The following is a 15,314-nucleotide window of genomic DNA, read 5'->3' as shown; positions in this document are numbered from 1 at the left end:
AGGTAATACATGTAGGTAGTACATGAAGGTAAACGGTCCCGGGTTCAGTGTCCAGGTAGATCTGGATAGGTAAAGGTAAAGGACCCCTGGATGGTTAGGTCCAGTCAAAGGCAACTATAGGGTTGTGACACTCATCTCACTTTCAGGTCGAGGGAGCAGGTGTTGGTCCGCAGACAGCTTTCCGGGTGATGTGGCCAGCATGACTAAACCACCTCTGGCACAATGGAACAGCACGATGGAAGCCAGAGCACCTAGAAATGCCGTTTATCTGCTTGCACTGGTGTGCTTTAAACTGCTAGGTTGGCAGGAGCTGGAACAGAGCAACAGGAGCTCACTCCACCACGGGAATTTGAACCGCTGACCTTCTGATCAGCAAGCCCAAAAACCTCAGTGGTTTAGACCACAGCGCCACCTGTGTCCCAGAGATCTGGATAAGACCCATCTGAAACCATGGAGAGCTTCTAGACAATTTGAAAAACATCAAGCTAGATACTTCAAAGATTGGACTCAGCAGAAGGAAGCTCCCTTTGAATTCCTGGGGTCCTGGAGCCAGCAAGGGTTACAATCTAATGGAGATTCTATTGTTGAACCACCCAGGCAAGCTTCTCGGTGAGTTAAGGGCAATAGTTGCCACCTAAGTATGGTCTTTAGTATAACAAAGGAAGTTGCTCCATGCCAGAGGCCAAATGGGCAGGCTCCCTCCCTCACTTGGTGGGTAGTGAGAAATACAATAGCCAGTGTGTGTGAGAGAGAGCTAGGCTAGAGGCTGCAGGCAGGAACTGAGAGAGAGAGCTATGCTTGATTTCCATTTGAATTCAAGACTGTGACTATGGGAGAAGCAAGAACTTTTGGGGGCATTTATGCTGTGAGCCCCTCCATCTTAGGCTGAGGTTGTATATACGTGTAAATAAACCATATATCATAAAGGCACCACAGTCTCGGTTGTGTTCCTCATTCAAAGGAAGCCGGATTCTGGGCACATGCCTGGAACTCCTGGAATCTCACACCACTGGTGATTGAGGTGGCTTGCAAGAATATAGTTATGGCTGGTGCCACTGCCCAAGGGCCCCTGATCTAAGGGGTGCCCACTGCCCAAGCCTGACATACTGCCATCACCAACCTAGGGTATCTGATTTAAATGCAGAGTGGGGAACCCTATTGAATAGTAAGAATTCTATTCTTGCCTGTATGCTCTTTTGATTTAATATGCTCCAGAATCATCTACCAAAAAAGCGTGGCTGAAGTTTGAAACAAAAGGCAGCATTTGATGTCTCTCCAACCTTCTATACCTCCCAAATTATTTTTTAGCTTGAAACGGTGATCAAGGTAGCCAAGTTTAAATTTTGCATAACAAGAGCGAGAAAGGTTTTGGATGCAACTTGCATTTATCTGAACCATCAAAGTGAAAGCACAGCTTCAAGCCAGGAAAAACAATCCAATTTGTTCTACCTTTAATCATTGTTGCTGATTGGCAGAGAACAAATGCATGGAGACACTTGGAGTACCATCTTTCCAAGCCCTTTGATGCTGGAGGGCTTTCCCCCCCCCCCCTTTCGTCAGTCAAAAGCTCATGCCAAACAGCTAGTAGCACGAGGCGGCTGGCCTATTGACTATGAAGGTTTAAGGTTGAAACTGCAATGCACCTTTGTTCAAACACCACAGAAAGCAGTGGGGCTAAAGTGCAAACAAGAAGGCGTCTTTCAAGAGATTGCAGCCATTTTATCTGGATATTGGAAGATTTCCAAGGATCAAGAGTAAAGTTCACAATAAAGTAGAAATCCCCCTTTTATTTGGTGATTAATTCAAGCTCTCCTGTTTTGTGTACCCTGCTGTGTAGCTGTTAGGATCCCTTGAGCTACACAATTTTGTTTAATTTGTTAATTGCAAAGCTTGTCACTACCATTCTTTGTTGTTTTTTCAAAAGCACACCATGTGATCTAGAAAAAAGGGTGAACCAATAAAATTGCTACAATTCCACAAAACCCTAGAGGAAGAGGGGTTGAGAATTTGATAGGCTAGGCTTCTTTCAGCTCCTGGCCGGGCATAATGAACCAAAAGCAAGAACAATGAAACCAAGCTAAGCAATGGCTTTGCCTCTAAGGCAGGGGTGGGGGAGTTCTTTGGTCTGGTGGGCCAGATCTCTCCCCCTGCCCATCCCCAGGTGAGGGCTGGCACAGCAGGGGCGTTTCGTTGACTTTGCTGCCATGTCTCCCCCACGTTGAGTTCCCTGCACCTTACCTCTTTCCCTCTCAGTAACTTGCATCTACACTTAGGGTTGGGAAGCCAGGTGAGCAATGCAACCCCATCTGGACCTCACCGCCACCCGCCGAACATACGCATGAAAATACATCAGGTGCTTTATGACTAATCTCTGTGGATGGGGATGTTAAATCAGTGCTTTCCAATTTCTCAAAGTCCTTTGAAGTAATATAGAAATGGCAGGCACTATGACTGAAATAGAAAATAGGCTTTTTTATCTCTTTGTGGGAGGAAATGGTGCATTCTTTACCAAGTTGCATAAAAACTAATTATCAAGCTGTGCTGCGCTAGCAGCAACTTTGAAGAGATAATTTAAGAACATTATGGACAAAGATGTTTGATTCAGGGGTAGGAGTGTTTGGGTTGGTCTTTGTTTGGTTTAGTTTGATCTTCTTGTCAGAAGAAAAGTAGATGCAGGTGTACCGAGTTCCTGATAAGAGGGTAGTGGGAAATATTTTCAAATACCATAATAAATTCTACTTCTTAATAAGAAGACTGGAATGCTCTTAAATAATGCGTACAAGCTTTTCATGAAGTAATTCCAGAGTCTATTTTAAACCTTTATTGGAGAGAGTAATTCAAAGTCGTGTTGTGCTGAAACTTCTGGTTTCTCAAAAGTTTTTATTTCCTCCCAAGAGAAGCTACTTACTATATGTTGGAAGCTGCCCAGAGTGGCTGGGGCAACCCAGTCAGATGGGCAGGGTACAAATAAAAAAGTTGTTGTGGTTCTGCCTCATTCACAGGGTGTTTTAGAATTTAATAATTATTTTGGTGAGTTCAAGGTGGAATGCACCTTATTGTGAGGTAGTCAAAGATGGTGTATGTGTGTGCCTTTTAATTTATATTAAACCAGGTGTGAGGAACTTTGGCCCTCCAAAGGATGTTGAATTACAATTCACACCATTCCTGGCTATTGGTCATGCTGACTGTGGCTGATGGGAGCTGTAGTTCAGCAGCATCTGGAGAGCTAAAGGTTCCCACAGCTGCATCAGACATTTCTCAACTGCTCTGCAGCCTCCCTGGCTGCTCAGTCTTCCTGATCTGAAAAGACCACCATTACATCATGATGTCTTGCTTTACCTAGCACAGGGTGCCAGATACCAACTGCCTGAGATTGCCGCACTCACTGATTTTGTTTTTGAAGGAACTCCTTTTGCACCTAAAAGAACACCTTTCCACACTGATTGTAATAAAAGTAACAAGATTTCACATTAAAGAAATGCAGGAATAGCAAATAGCTGTCAGGCACAAGGCAGGCAGACTCCCTGTTTTCCTGTGCTTACTGGAAAGCCCACCAGAAGATTACACGCAGTTCATCTGGGAAGGCTGTTGAATGCTGACCACTGGAGAGGTCTTGTTGAATGAAAGAAAAGGGCATTCACTAAAATGCTCAGCCATCTTGAAAGTGGGGAAGGCTCAGTTAAAATTCTGCAGCAAGCCTATCAGAACTTCATTGTTGTTGCTCTTTCTCTGATAATTTTCTACTACAACTTTTTCCTCATTAATTGATGGAGAGCGGGAGTGGTAAAGAAAACAAAAACATTTTTTCAGTATATGGCAAAGCCATATATTAAGGCAAAATGTATACAATAGTTAGGGTAGGTTATCCAGATGAATCAAACGTCAATAATTCTGCCCTATCCAGGGTGACACTATTATTTACAGTAACTAGATCTAGTCCATAGTTGTGTTGACTGTAAAGAGGGCCAAATGACTTAAAATTGTTAGCAGTTTCATTTCCCTGGAGGGATCTTTTAATTAATTATTTTATGTACATTTAACTTTTACATAATTTAATTAAGATCTTCTGTATTCTCTCTATATGCCATGTTTTTGCTCTTAAACCTACATGTTGATTACTGACTGTGGCAAGCATGAAATAAAACACTACTTTTAACCACAAGCAGCTCTAGGTTCTGGAGTTTCATCTGAAAACATAATACAAAATGACACAACGCCAACATACTCTTTTACATACCCGAAAATGAAAAATCCCTGCATAATTGTGTTGGAATCCTTGATCTCTTGGAATCACGTTTTCCAGGAAGCGTGGTTGTAAGGTCAAAGAACCAAGAGCTGCTAGAACCCAACAATCACCTTGGAAAAGACAAGACGGAGGTTGTAATTAATTCCACAATCAATCTACTACACCCTCTCCTAGCAGGCATTGATTTTTCCAAAGTTCATAATTACTTGGTTCAGAACATAAATTGTACAACTTGCAATGGTTGTCTATATTTGTTAAAGGAGAAACATTTCCCTCAAATGTTATTCACAGGAGTTCTATTCAGGTCTAATTAGGCCCAGAAGGTATCCTAATTTAGCCCATGAGGCTGTTTTCCCCAAGCCATGTCCTCCTGCCCTATGCCTGTTGTCATAGATGAAGTCCACCATGGAGCAGGTAAGGACATGGTTCCTTGCCAAAAAGAAGGGTTTGATCAACCAATTGGCAGTGCCTAAAAACTCCTGTGTCCAGGGGCATAGCTAACCGGTCCGGCACTGGGAGTGGTGGGAGTGGGGCAAGCCGCCCATGGGGGTGGGGCGATCCATGCATGGGGGCAGCGTGGCGATCCGCCCAGGGGGGGTGCCACACCCAGCTGCCTGTGGAGTCCGTCTGGTGGATGCAAGCCGCATACTGCCATTTCGGGCAGCGCAGGGCCCCGAGTCACCACATCACTCTCAGGAGAGACGCGTGGCTCATGCGCACTGTAGGACAGGCCCCATGGTAAATGCCATCCCCTGTTGTGTGCCATTTGGTCACCCCCTCAAGGATGACACCTGGGGTGGACCGCACCCCCTGCACCACCACCCCTTCCTACGCCCCTGCCTGTGTCTTTCCCTGTGTGGCTTGATTTCAAACCACCCAGGTTTGCAGCCTGCAGCCTGCATGTTTAAATAGGATTTAAAACTGATTAAACATATAGTGAAGGGGAAAGAAGCACATCCCCACCTCTTCCTATGCACAAAAGGGCCAGACATCACTCTCCCATACATGTAAAGTAAGGGAACCAGCACAGACAGGCTGCAGATCACCACCTGATGATTCACAGGTTTATTTTTCATTCCCTTCTGGACAATCTTTTTTAATCACTAGCTCCCTCACTGACATTTCCGCCTGAGCATCTCAGCAATGTGTCAAACTGAACTCTCTGTCTTCTTATCCGGACCTTCCCTCTCTGCCACACTTTTCTGTCACTGTTGAAAAATCCTATTATCTCCCCTACCTTCACCGAGCACAACTGTGGGGCCATCTTTGGCTACTCTTTTTCATTTTCTTCCCACATCCAGGCTGCTGTTAAATCATTCCACTCACTCCTTCATTTGCAGCCTCTACAAAATTTGCCTTTTCTTTTCAGAATTGGCTGCTAAAAACCTTTTGCATATCCAGGTCATCTCTCATGTAGACTTTCTCCATTTTCTGCTCACTAGTTTCTCTCCTCCATCTGTTGCAATAATTTTCTCTTCCATCACAGTGACCAAATGACCCCTTACTTTCGGTCTCTGCACTGACTCAGTCAGCATCACTTTGCAGGGCACTGGCTCACCTGTTTTCTCTTAAGGCAACTGCATTAACTTTATCTGTTCCCTCATCCCAACTTACTTCTCTCCTCTCAACCTCTGCTCTTCACAAGCCTGTTATAATTAGAGCTGAGCTGAAATTTCTCAGCAGGCTTTTTATTTCTCTGAGACCATTTCAGATATTTTTCTTTTTCTCATCCCTGTCCCTGGAAAAAGGTCACTTTACAGTATTTTCTCCGAATAGTCTCTACCATTGTTTTGGTGGTGGTGTTGGCTGCCATTTTTCTCCCACAATGCCCCACAGCTATATAAGGTCTGCATCATGCGCAGGATGCAAAACAAACAAAACAGCCTCACAGACAACAAACAGCTTATGCTTCGGCCACTGCTTATAGTGAGCTCCACCCCGCAATGAACTGTTGGAGAATGTCTCATTTTCATGAAAAAAAAATAAGAGAAATGGTTTTCCCCACAGATAAGGTAGAAACAGGCTATCTCAAGACACAAATAGCCCCTTAAACAATTAATGCAGAAAACAATGCTTTCTATAGCATTGCAATAAAATAAGTAGATGTTGTTAGGCTATAGTAACAGGTGCACTCTTGGTTTGCAGGCCTGCAAACTCCCAAGTGCCAACATAGAATTTGGATCTTACCTATAGGCCCTTGAAGAATATCAAATCTGCTCACAGAATCCACAATCAAAAGAGGGCTCTGGTATGAGAGGATCTCCTTTAAAAGAGAATAACACACATTTCTGTTACTTAATAGAATGCTGATGAATAGCTGCTAATTACGTTCATTTCTTTATACTGTTGGATGAACTTTACTTGACACCTCCTTCCTTGTACTCATGTTTTTCTGTATGTCTGCTCCCCTATAACTTCAGCTGAATGCAATTGAACTGGCTCCCATGTAAATGGAATTAGAATTGCAGCCTTAGTTTTGAGTAGGTGCATTTAGATCTGCAGCCTTCAGTAGGAATGTGGCAGCTCCTATGCATGGTCTGAACTTGATTTGCTCAAATGAAAAATACTAAACATTTTCACTCTGTATGCAAATATCTGTTCCCGGGTGGCTAACTTAGGATTGAAGCCAATATACATGTGGACAAATGCTTCCACTTTTCACCATAATAAGCTAAAGGGGAGCATGTGCGCTTCCCTTCTATAAAAATATACCATCACAGATTGAGGAAGAGCTCACCCATTGCTCCTGTGGAAAGTGAGCACAGAGGTGAATGACTCTGTCCATTTCAGTTTCTCTTGGTTTCTCATTTTTCCAGTTTTAAATTCAGTTCTCCACATTTCTGCAGAATTTTGCATTTTTTAAAATAACGGCATCAGATTTTCTTGAATATTATATTAAAGAAAATTTGATAGCGTTTTACTGGAGATTTTTACGATATACACTTCAGTTTTGGCGAATATACATGTTTTTACTAATGACTTTCCGTAATGACGCTTTTTTGTATGTTATACACTGTGCTTTTTTTCCATCCAGAACTCGCTAGAACTCAGTTCCTTCACCTCTCAGGTGGGCTCCATTGCCATTTTAAGAGAATGAGGGAGGTGTTCATTGTGAGTTCCAGCACCTCCTTTTCTAGAAAGATAGCGCTGGTTATACGCATTTTATGCACACTTTCTTGCAGATTTTTGTACACACAGTTGAATAATTGTGTAATAAAATGCAGAAAAGTGTGGATTTCAAAGGATAATTTTGCATTGGCCTGAGAAGTGCAAGTCAGGTAGTTTCATCACTAAAATGCAGACAAAGTCTCATCCTCCCCCAACCCTAAGTTCACATTCTGCTTTTGCATATTAGAATTCACATGAGAAAGTGAAAATGCAAGTCCACCTGTCGTTTTGTGCCTCTATTTTTTGCCATGAACAGTAACATGGAGAGTGATCCCAAGCTTAGAAAACAAAGGAATAACTACTGTTGCTAGATATAGCAAATTGCAGCCAGAAAGAGGGCTGCACAGAATAACAAGAAGTCAAGACCAATGAGCGGCAAGTAAATTTTATTAAAATCCAGCTTCCAAATTTCCCTACCCACTTTGAATGAAACTCTGGAGAGCAGCAGTTCCTTTGTGGCCAGTAAACCCAAGAGAGGAATGTATTGTTGTTGTTTTTACAAAGTTCTCTTCCTCTGATGTAACCTGTAGGAGATTGAATTTAATCAGAATCTTGTTCTTTTTCCTTTTAATTTAGATGTGTCATTTTCTCTGAGGAAGGTTCAAAACACATCAGGAAATTTGGGAACCAACTCCTTAATGCATTTTTCTTGCACACATTGATTTTGCTGTCTCCTTCACAGGTTTGACTGATAACTTGTCACTCTTTTCATTTTCATACTGTATACACAAGCTGATGTTGAAATATGGCTTTAAAGCTTCGAAGACATTTAGATGCATGCATGGTCTGATTGTCTGCAAAGACTGATTTGAGACCAAACACCCTACAGAGATGTCAGTGAGCTGCATATTCCAGGGAAATTCTGTAGCCCAGGTGTTTTGTGACTGGCTTGCTTTTGGCCATATTCTATTCTCCAATGACATGTACAGTCCAATTTAGGAGGAGGAGGAGGATGCAACTGAGAATCAGAAAAGCCCAAGTTCTGTTTTGAGGTCATTTCACTATATCAGAAAATGGAGTGCTTTGCATGCCTCTTAACAACTCAGTTTATTAGAATTGAAAGAGACTTCTGGGGTTATCCAGCCCTGTTCTCTAAGGCAGGAAATTCTTTATGTACAGCAGCCATGGCAAATGTTAATCTGCTTTTTTAAAAAAGCAAACAAACCTCATCCTCATCCCCTCACCCTCAGGAAAAAAAATATTTTAATGCCTTACCGCTGGGCTATGGTCCTTCCTAGAGAGGAAAAATTGCCACAGATAGATCAGCCATATGCACCAGCCTAAACTCTTCTATTTATGCACTAGTGTCATAAATAGCCCAAGGCAGATAACCCCACTTGGGCAAAATCTATTCTGTTCTTTAGATTAAAAAATAATAATAATAGAATTGTAGGAAGGGAACCAAAGACTCATCTTGTCCAACCCCATGCAATACAAGAATCACAGCTTAAGAATCCCTGGCAGACGGCTGTCCAACTTCTGCTTAAAAACCTCCAATGAAGGACCTGCCAACCACCATCTGAGGTTCTTTCCACTGCTGAACACCTCTTACTATCAGAAGAGGTTCTTCCTAATGGTTAGTCAGAATCTCCTTTCTTGTAACTTGAATCCATTGGTTTGGGTCCTACCCTCCAGAGCAGCAGAAAACAGCCGTGCTCCATCTTCCATGTGGCAGCCTTGGTTTCCAGAACCTTGGTCATCTTGGTTACCCTCCTCTGCACCCATTCCAGCTTGTCAATATCCTTCTTCTTTTACTGTTAGTACATTTCCATGCTGCCTTCTTCCCTCTTGGAATCCAAGGTGACGTACCTCCTAGGGGATCACCCCATCCAGGCCTTGGGCATAATCTGTAAGCAAGGTGGTGGCCTCCTATGCCTTCAAGCCATACCCTGGGATCTCAGTGCTTACACTTGAGAACATTGTGCAAGGAATCTGAAGACTGGGCTAATAATAACTACTCTGCGTGATTCACAGCTCTTTAGCACCCAAAGTTGCTATTTCTCAACACCACAGGAAGCTGCTTTTCCTCTTGTCAGTTTTGGCAAGTAGACTGGATGTGTTTTTATGGAGGTCGCTGTGGATTTGAACCCTAAGGTCCTCCCTCGCTCAGTATTACTGGAAAAAAAAGTCCATTTGTTTGCTTGTATTCAATCAGCTTAATGAAATGGAAACAGCATTTCCTGCCTGTGACTGCTTAATAAGAGAAGTGTCACTGCCTAGTCAACTGATTGAATTAGATGTAGATTTCGGCAGTAATTGATGTGTGCCAAGGAGAAGCAACATTAGTTACCATTTGCATGAGTTCCGCATCTGTAGCACAAGACCTTTAGGAAAGGGCATGACTCATTGCACTGGAGCCGGTTTTCCTTTCCTAAGGCATAATGCAGAGAAAGAAGAAACTTCTCCCTTAGGTTTGATTGTCAGAAAATCTCTTGTGATTTTGTTAACCTTTCCCTACAATATGCAGCACAGCAAACTTGACTGAACCAACTGGAGCATGATTGTTAAATCTCTTTGTTTTGTCTGGTATGGTGCATGTTCCTGTTCTTTTGTTTTTTTTAGACATCTGGGTGGTCTCTGCTACATTGTTAAGGATGGTGCATCAGGGACAGGGAAGGTGTCGCCGTTCGTTTATTGCTGCATCATCCCTGGCTTGTTGGATATAGGTCCAACAACATCTGGGGAGCCACAGGTTCACCCCCCCCCCCGATGTATATGGTGCATGCTTATGTGCAAGATCTTAGACTCCAGATCCATAGAGACCTACAAACTATGCTCTTGCTTCCTTTTATTTGAGAATCTAACTAAAAGGCATAACCAAAAGATTGCTTGAGTTCGCCTTGCTTGCGAGCTCTTCTGGCACAAATGGGAGACAAATGGACTGGATGAGCTTCAGGCAGAGTTTCTGGTTGATCAGAATGAAAGCTGCTCCTGAATCTTTAGCTGTGATTTAATCTACAGATATAGAGGCGGAACTTTCCATGGAATAAATTTCACTATTATCATCTGCTAACATCAGCAGATCAAGCTGTGATTTAACAGTGCCAGTAGAAAGCTGGCAACCCCTACCTCTCCTAGCCCTATATTCCCAAACCATACTGCAGAAGAGGCTAACCTGGAGAACTGTACATGTTGTCAGATTTCAGTTCCCATTATCCAGAGTCAGCATGGCCAATGGTTAGGGTGGGATCAGGGGAGCTGTAGTCCAACAACATCTGGAGGACCACAGGTTCCACACCCCTGCCATGAAGACTGACCAGAAGCTCAAGGAGTGCCATGAAAGCTAAATAGGTGTGGAACTGCTCATCATCACCTGCCTAGGATTGCTCTGAGAGCCTCAGAAAAGCCATTCTAAAAAAGAAAGAGTGGGATTTCAGTAAATTCATCAACAAAGCATTCAGTAATTTACATCAAGTGGTAAAGGGCATGGATGTCAGGTTCAAGAAGGGCGTCAAAGATGACAGTTTTGTGCTCCAACCCTGTTCCCCTTCAGGGACTCCCGTTATCAAATTGGCTCACTTTACAAGTCAAAACAAGTTGTTTCTAGCTGTCAGCACTGCCTGGCATCTGCAAATCAAGCTGTGTTCTCTCTGCTTTATGCATTACCACCAGCTATAAAGATCCCAGACTCTGAACGTAATTGGCAATTCTCTTGTTGATGCCTGAGATAAAATTGAAGCCTGCTTCACTCCTCAGCTGCTATATTGGAACTGGAATGGTGACAGCGGGGGGGGGGGGGGGAGTTATCTGTCACTTAAATAACCAGATACTGCATGACTCAGAAGATGCAAAACAAGCAGAGACATCTTGGATTGAGGTGCAATTTTTCTTTACTGTCAGTTTGCTAAACCAACCATTAATGACTGGCAAAATTGGGGGGGGGGCAGCTGAGAAAAGATATAGCCATAGGGCAAAAGTGTTAGTCTCACAAAAGTGGGCTCATTAAATTGCTTATTGGGGCTTGCAATTAAAATTAATTTCAAGATATTGCTAATTTGTATAGATTTACATGCATAGCCTTTGAAATGTGACATAGTCCCTTGACTGTTACTAAACTTCAAAAAACAAGCATACCCCCACACTCATAGATACACTATAAAACAAAGGGGAAATGACTCTTACACCCTTTTTAATAAAAAAAATCCCCATCTACCCCCACCCTGCCCTCAGTAGTACACATTTCAGTGATGTCAGCAACTTGGATAAAGAAGAGGGAGAAGGCATTCCATGTCTAAGCATTGTTGTGTAGTGGTTAGAGCAGTGGATTAGGACTCTTGAGGCTAGGGCTCAATTCCCCACTCATCCATGAAGCTCAATAGTAACCTACCTCACAATGTTGTCTGAGGATAAAGCCTTTACATGCATACAGAGGAAGGACCATAGCTCAGCAGTACAGTGGTATCTCTGTTTACGAACTTAATTCGTTCCGGAGGTCCATTCTTAACCCGAAACCGTTCTTAACCTGAGGCACGCTTTCACTAATGGGGCCTCCCACTGCTGCTGCACTGCCAGCGCACGACTTCCACTTGCATCCCAGGGCAAAGTTTGCTACCCAGAACACCTACTTCCAGGTTAGCGGAGCTCATTACTCGAAGTGTTCGTAAGGAGAACGTTACATAACCCAAGGTTCCACTGTATTTATTATTTTCCCTCCTCATCTTCTGTGACCAGTGCAGAGACATGGTGGCAAGGGGTCTTCCTCTCTTTCCCTCTTCCCTCTCCTCCTTCTTATTCTCTCCTCCGAGGAACACTGGACAACCTGAGGAGGAGGAAATGCCCCTTTCTGATTCAGAATTAATGAAAGCCCCTTTTTAGCATTCTTTCAATGTATGATGATATGACCTCATATTCATGTCCACAAATATAGATCTGTCTGCATGATCAGAACTCTATGATGGCCACCAACATAGAGGATTAGACAAATTCATGGAAGGTAAGGCTACTATATTAACCCTTATGGCTATGTTCTACTTCTTCTGCTGGAAGCAGTGTTCTTCTGAATATCATCTACTGGAAACCACAGGAGAGATCACTGTTGCTTTCAGAGCCTGCTTATGGACTTCCCATAGGCATCTGGCTGGCTTTTGTGAGAACAGGATGATAGACTAGATCAGGGGTCTGCAACCCGCGGTTCCGGAGCCGCATGTGGCTCTTTTACACCTTTGCCGCGGCTCCGGGGCGGATACTAGCAAGGGGAGGAGGCGCATTGTGTGCCCCGAAACTCCCCACTGTTTTAAATGCCGCAATGGTTTTGCGGCTCCCAGTTGTTTTTTCTTCGGTCCAAGTGGCTCTTTTTGTCTTAAAGGTTGCAGACCCCTGGACTAGACTGACCACTGGCTTGATCCGGTAGGCTCTTACATTCTAATGTGCATACTGTTGTATGCACATAGGTACTGTTCTAACTTACAAATGAACTTGTCATGGCTGGAAGTAGAAACAACATACACAATCTTCTTTTTGCACTCCACTTTTTAAAAGAATGCTTGGCAAGGGCTAATCACACCAGAGCTTGCAGTTAAATGTTGCGTTAAACTACTTTACTAGGAACATGGAGCCGATAGTCTGCTGTAAAACTTGGTGTTGGTGAAAGGCAAATATATTTCCTTCTCTTGAGTTCATAATTGAGGCCTGCATTACTTTGAACTACCAGAGGGCACTGTTTGTGTAGCAAGCTAGCCAGCACTTGTTTGTAGTTCTCTGTCTAAGGTAATGCCACCTCTAAAAGCTGAGCAAAATTTTGTTTACTGTTTATTGTTGAGACAAGATGTCTGCTATTTCTCTCTTTTCATCCCTGCTCATCCTGGAAATAGTTCCTGCATGAATAAAGCCTTTGAACTCCAGAAACTATAGATGGTTATTCCACTCTAATTTACGAAAGCTGCAAAGTCTGCTAACACTTGGTAGCTACTCACAGTTGGTCTCCGCCACTCAATTACTGGTCTATATGGCTTCTTTAGAAAGGGCAAGGGTCCGATGGAACTGAGGTTTATGGGGAATGTCTCATCTTGAAAAAGAACACCATGATTCAGGCAGTGGTCTCTCAACTGAACAAAGTCCTGGTTCTTAAATTTCACAGTGGAAGTCACATTTCTTGCTCTCTCTGACTTTGGCACATCTGGCTCAGGTTTCCTCGAGTACATCTCAGGAGCTGGGTTCCTATTCCTTTCCTGAAATGAAGAAATGATAATGGTGAGGAATATCATTAACCACCATGTCTGAGGACTGGAGCACAAGAAGGTGGAACTCCCAAACCACAGGGCAGTGAGGGAAACCTCATTATCTTGAAAGTTATGTGGAGATGTCTGGAATTCCACAAGTGCTACCAATGTATTTGTGCCCCAAAATTTAAACCTTCCCGGAGCAGAGAATTAACAAAGGCTCACTGAGCTGCTGAGCTGTTCCTCACTCTTGTTGTCTCAAGGCATATTAAAATCTCTCATGGCTCTGTTCCTCTTTATTTCCACTGATAATCTCCCAAGTTTCCAAACAAAGCCCTCTTGACACTGCTGATTTCAGTAACTTCACAGAACATTGTTTTGATCTATGAGATAGCCAAGGCCCAAAATTCAATACAGGAGGCTATTATTAAAAGTGTGCCTGAGATTTATGAGAACATTTGCTTTCCAGTTCCTTCCTCACATTTTATAAGCACACTGGTCACCTCTTGCCATCTGCAGTCACACCGCAATTCTGTAATTCTGATTGTCAACACCAAAGGGACTGATTAAACACAAAGCGGTGGAGCCTTTGTATATTCCAGGTTCCTTCCATGAAGCTTAACTTCCATTGAAAAGAATTAGACAAAGGAGAGTGTGGTCCCACTTGGTGTGAGTGTGGACTGCCATATGGCTCAGAGGAGCTCTCCTGCTCCTCCTTTGAACTAGAATAATTTCCCAACCGGAGAAGAGCTTGATGGGGAAACAGGTAGTGTGCCATTGGAGGAATGGCTGGCATGTAAGCCCAGAAGGAGGAAGAGAGGAAAGCTTGGTGGTTTCTATGGTTGCAGATATTTCAGCTGCGGAGACAGTAAGAGGAAACTTGCTCTATGTATCCTGTTCAATTGCTCCATAAGGCTCAAGCCAGTTCCACCTTTTTAATGTTCTGGCCAATAAGGGGAAAGGCATTTGGATGCATGACAAGCACAGAGCACACAGTTCTAAATATTTGATTAAAAGGTTCCCATAAATTAAACAATTTTGTTTCAAATATATTTGAATAAATTGTGCATCTTCAGAGGGATGCAGAGCACCGGGTGGGATTTTATTTCTTACGCTTCGAACTTAGGTGCCCAATATTCACCGTCTACGCCATCTTGGGAAATATGGATGCCTTGATTTAGATTAGGATGTTACCATTTATTTCTCTTATTCCTTCTTGTATGTTTGCTTTGTATATGGAACAATGTAATACCCTGCTCCTGCACCTTTGGGTTGTAAAATGATAATTACAAAAGGATACAGTATAAAAACATAAAAATATAACTGACTGTGAAACATGTTTACATTTTCACATTGACGTGTGATACTTTCTCACAGTCTTAAATCCTCCCATCTTATTTCTAGCCACAGCTATGGAACTCTCTGCCCACAGAGGTGCATACTGCTTAACCACCCCAATTTTAGAGGGCTACTTATTTCCATTCCTCCCAGTTTCTCTTTTTCCCACTCAAAAGGTGTGTTAGTCATGCATTTCAGCATCAGTTTATGATTTTTCAAAGGCTCCTCACAAAGGAATTGTCAGTGTTTTAGTGTACATTTCTACTGGTGTTCACATTTCTGTATGCAATTTTTCCTAAAAAGATGCATTTTTCTGGTGTTTTCACCAAAATATGTGCATTTTTATGCACACATTCCCTGAATACATACCTTTTCATATACTTTTCTTTTTTGTTTGCAAAGTT

General features: G+C 42.8%; 1 protein-coding gene across 2 annotated transcripts in view; it reads right to left on the bottom strand.

The window, feature by feature from the left end:
- The window catches only part of CAPN13 (calpain 13), an 88,735-nt gene that overhangs the window by 59,400 nt on the left and 14,021 nt on the right, over nucleotides 1–15,314 (bottom strand). The window contains exons 2-4 of one of the 2 annotated variants that reach the window (XM_028724475.2): nucleotides 13,327–13,581; nucleotides 6,434–6,509; nucleotides 4,238–4,356 (exon numbers count right to left, since the gene is read on the bottom strand). In XM_028724475.2, coding sequence (XP_028580308.2) covers nucleotides 4,238–4,356; nucleotides 6,434–6,509; nucleotides 13,327–13,581 — 450 coding nt within the window. The remainder of the gene's footprint in view (nucleotides 1–4,237; nucleotides 4,357–6,433; nucleotides 6,510–13,326; nucleotides 13,582–15,314) is intronic. The other variant, XM_028724477.2, reaches the window with a different exon arrangement.

Source organism: Podarcis muralis, chromosome 3 (genome assembly GCF_964188315.1).
Source record: "Podarcis muralis chromosome 3, rPodMur119.hap1.1, whole genome shotgun sequence".
Lineage (NCBI taxonomy): Eukaryota > Metazoa > Chordata > Lepidosauria > Squamata > Lacertidae > Podarcis > Podarcis muralis.
The sequence above is the reverse complement of the archived record's forward strand: the minus strand, read 5'-3'. Positions and strand labels throughout refer to the sequence as shown.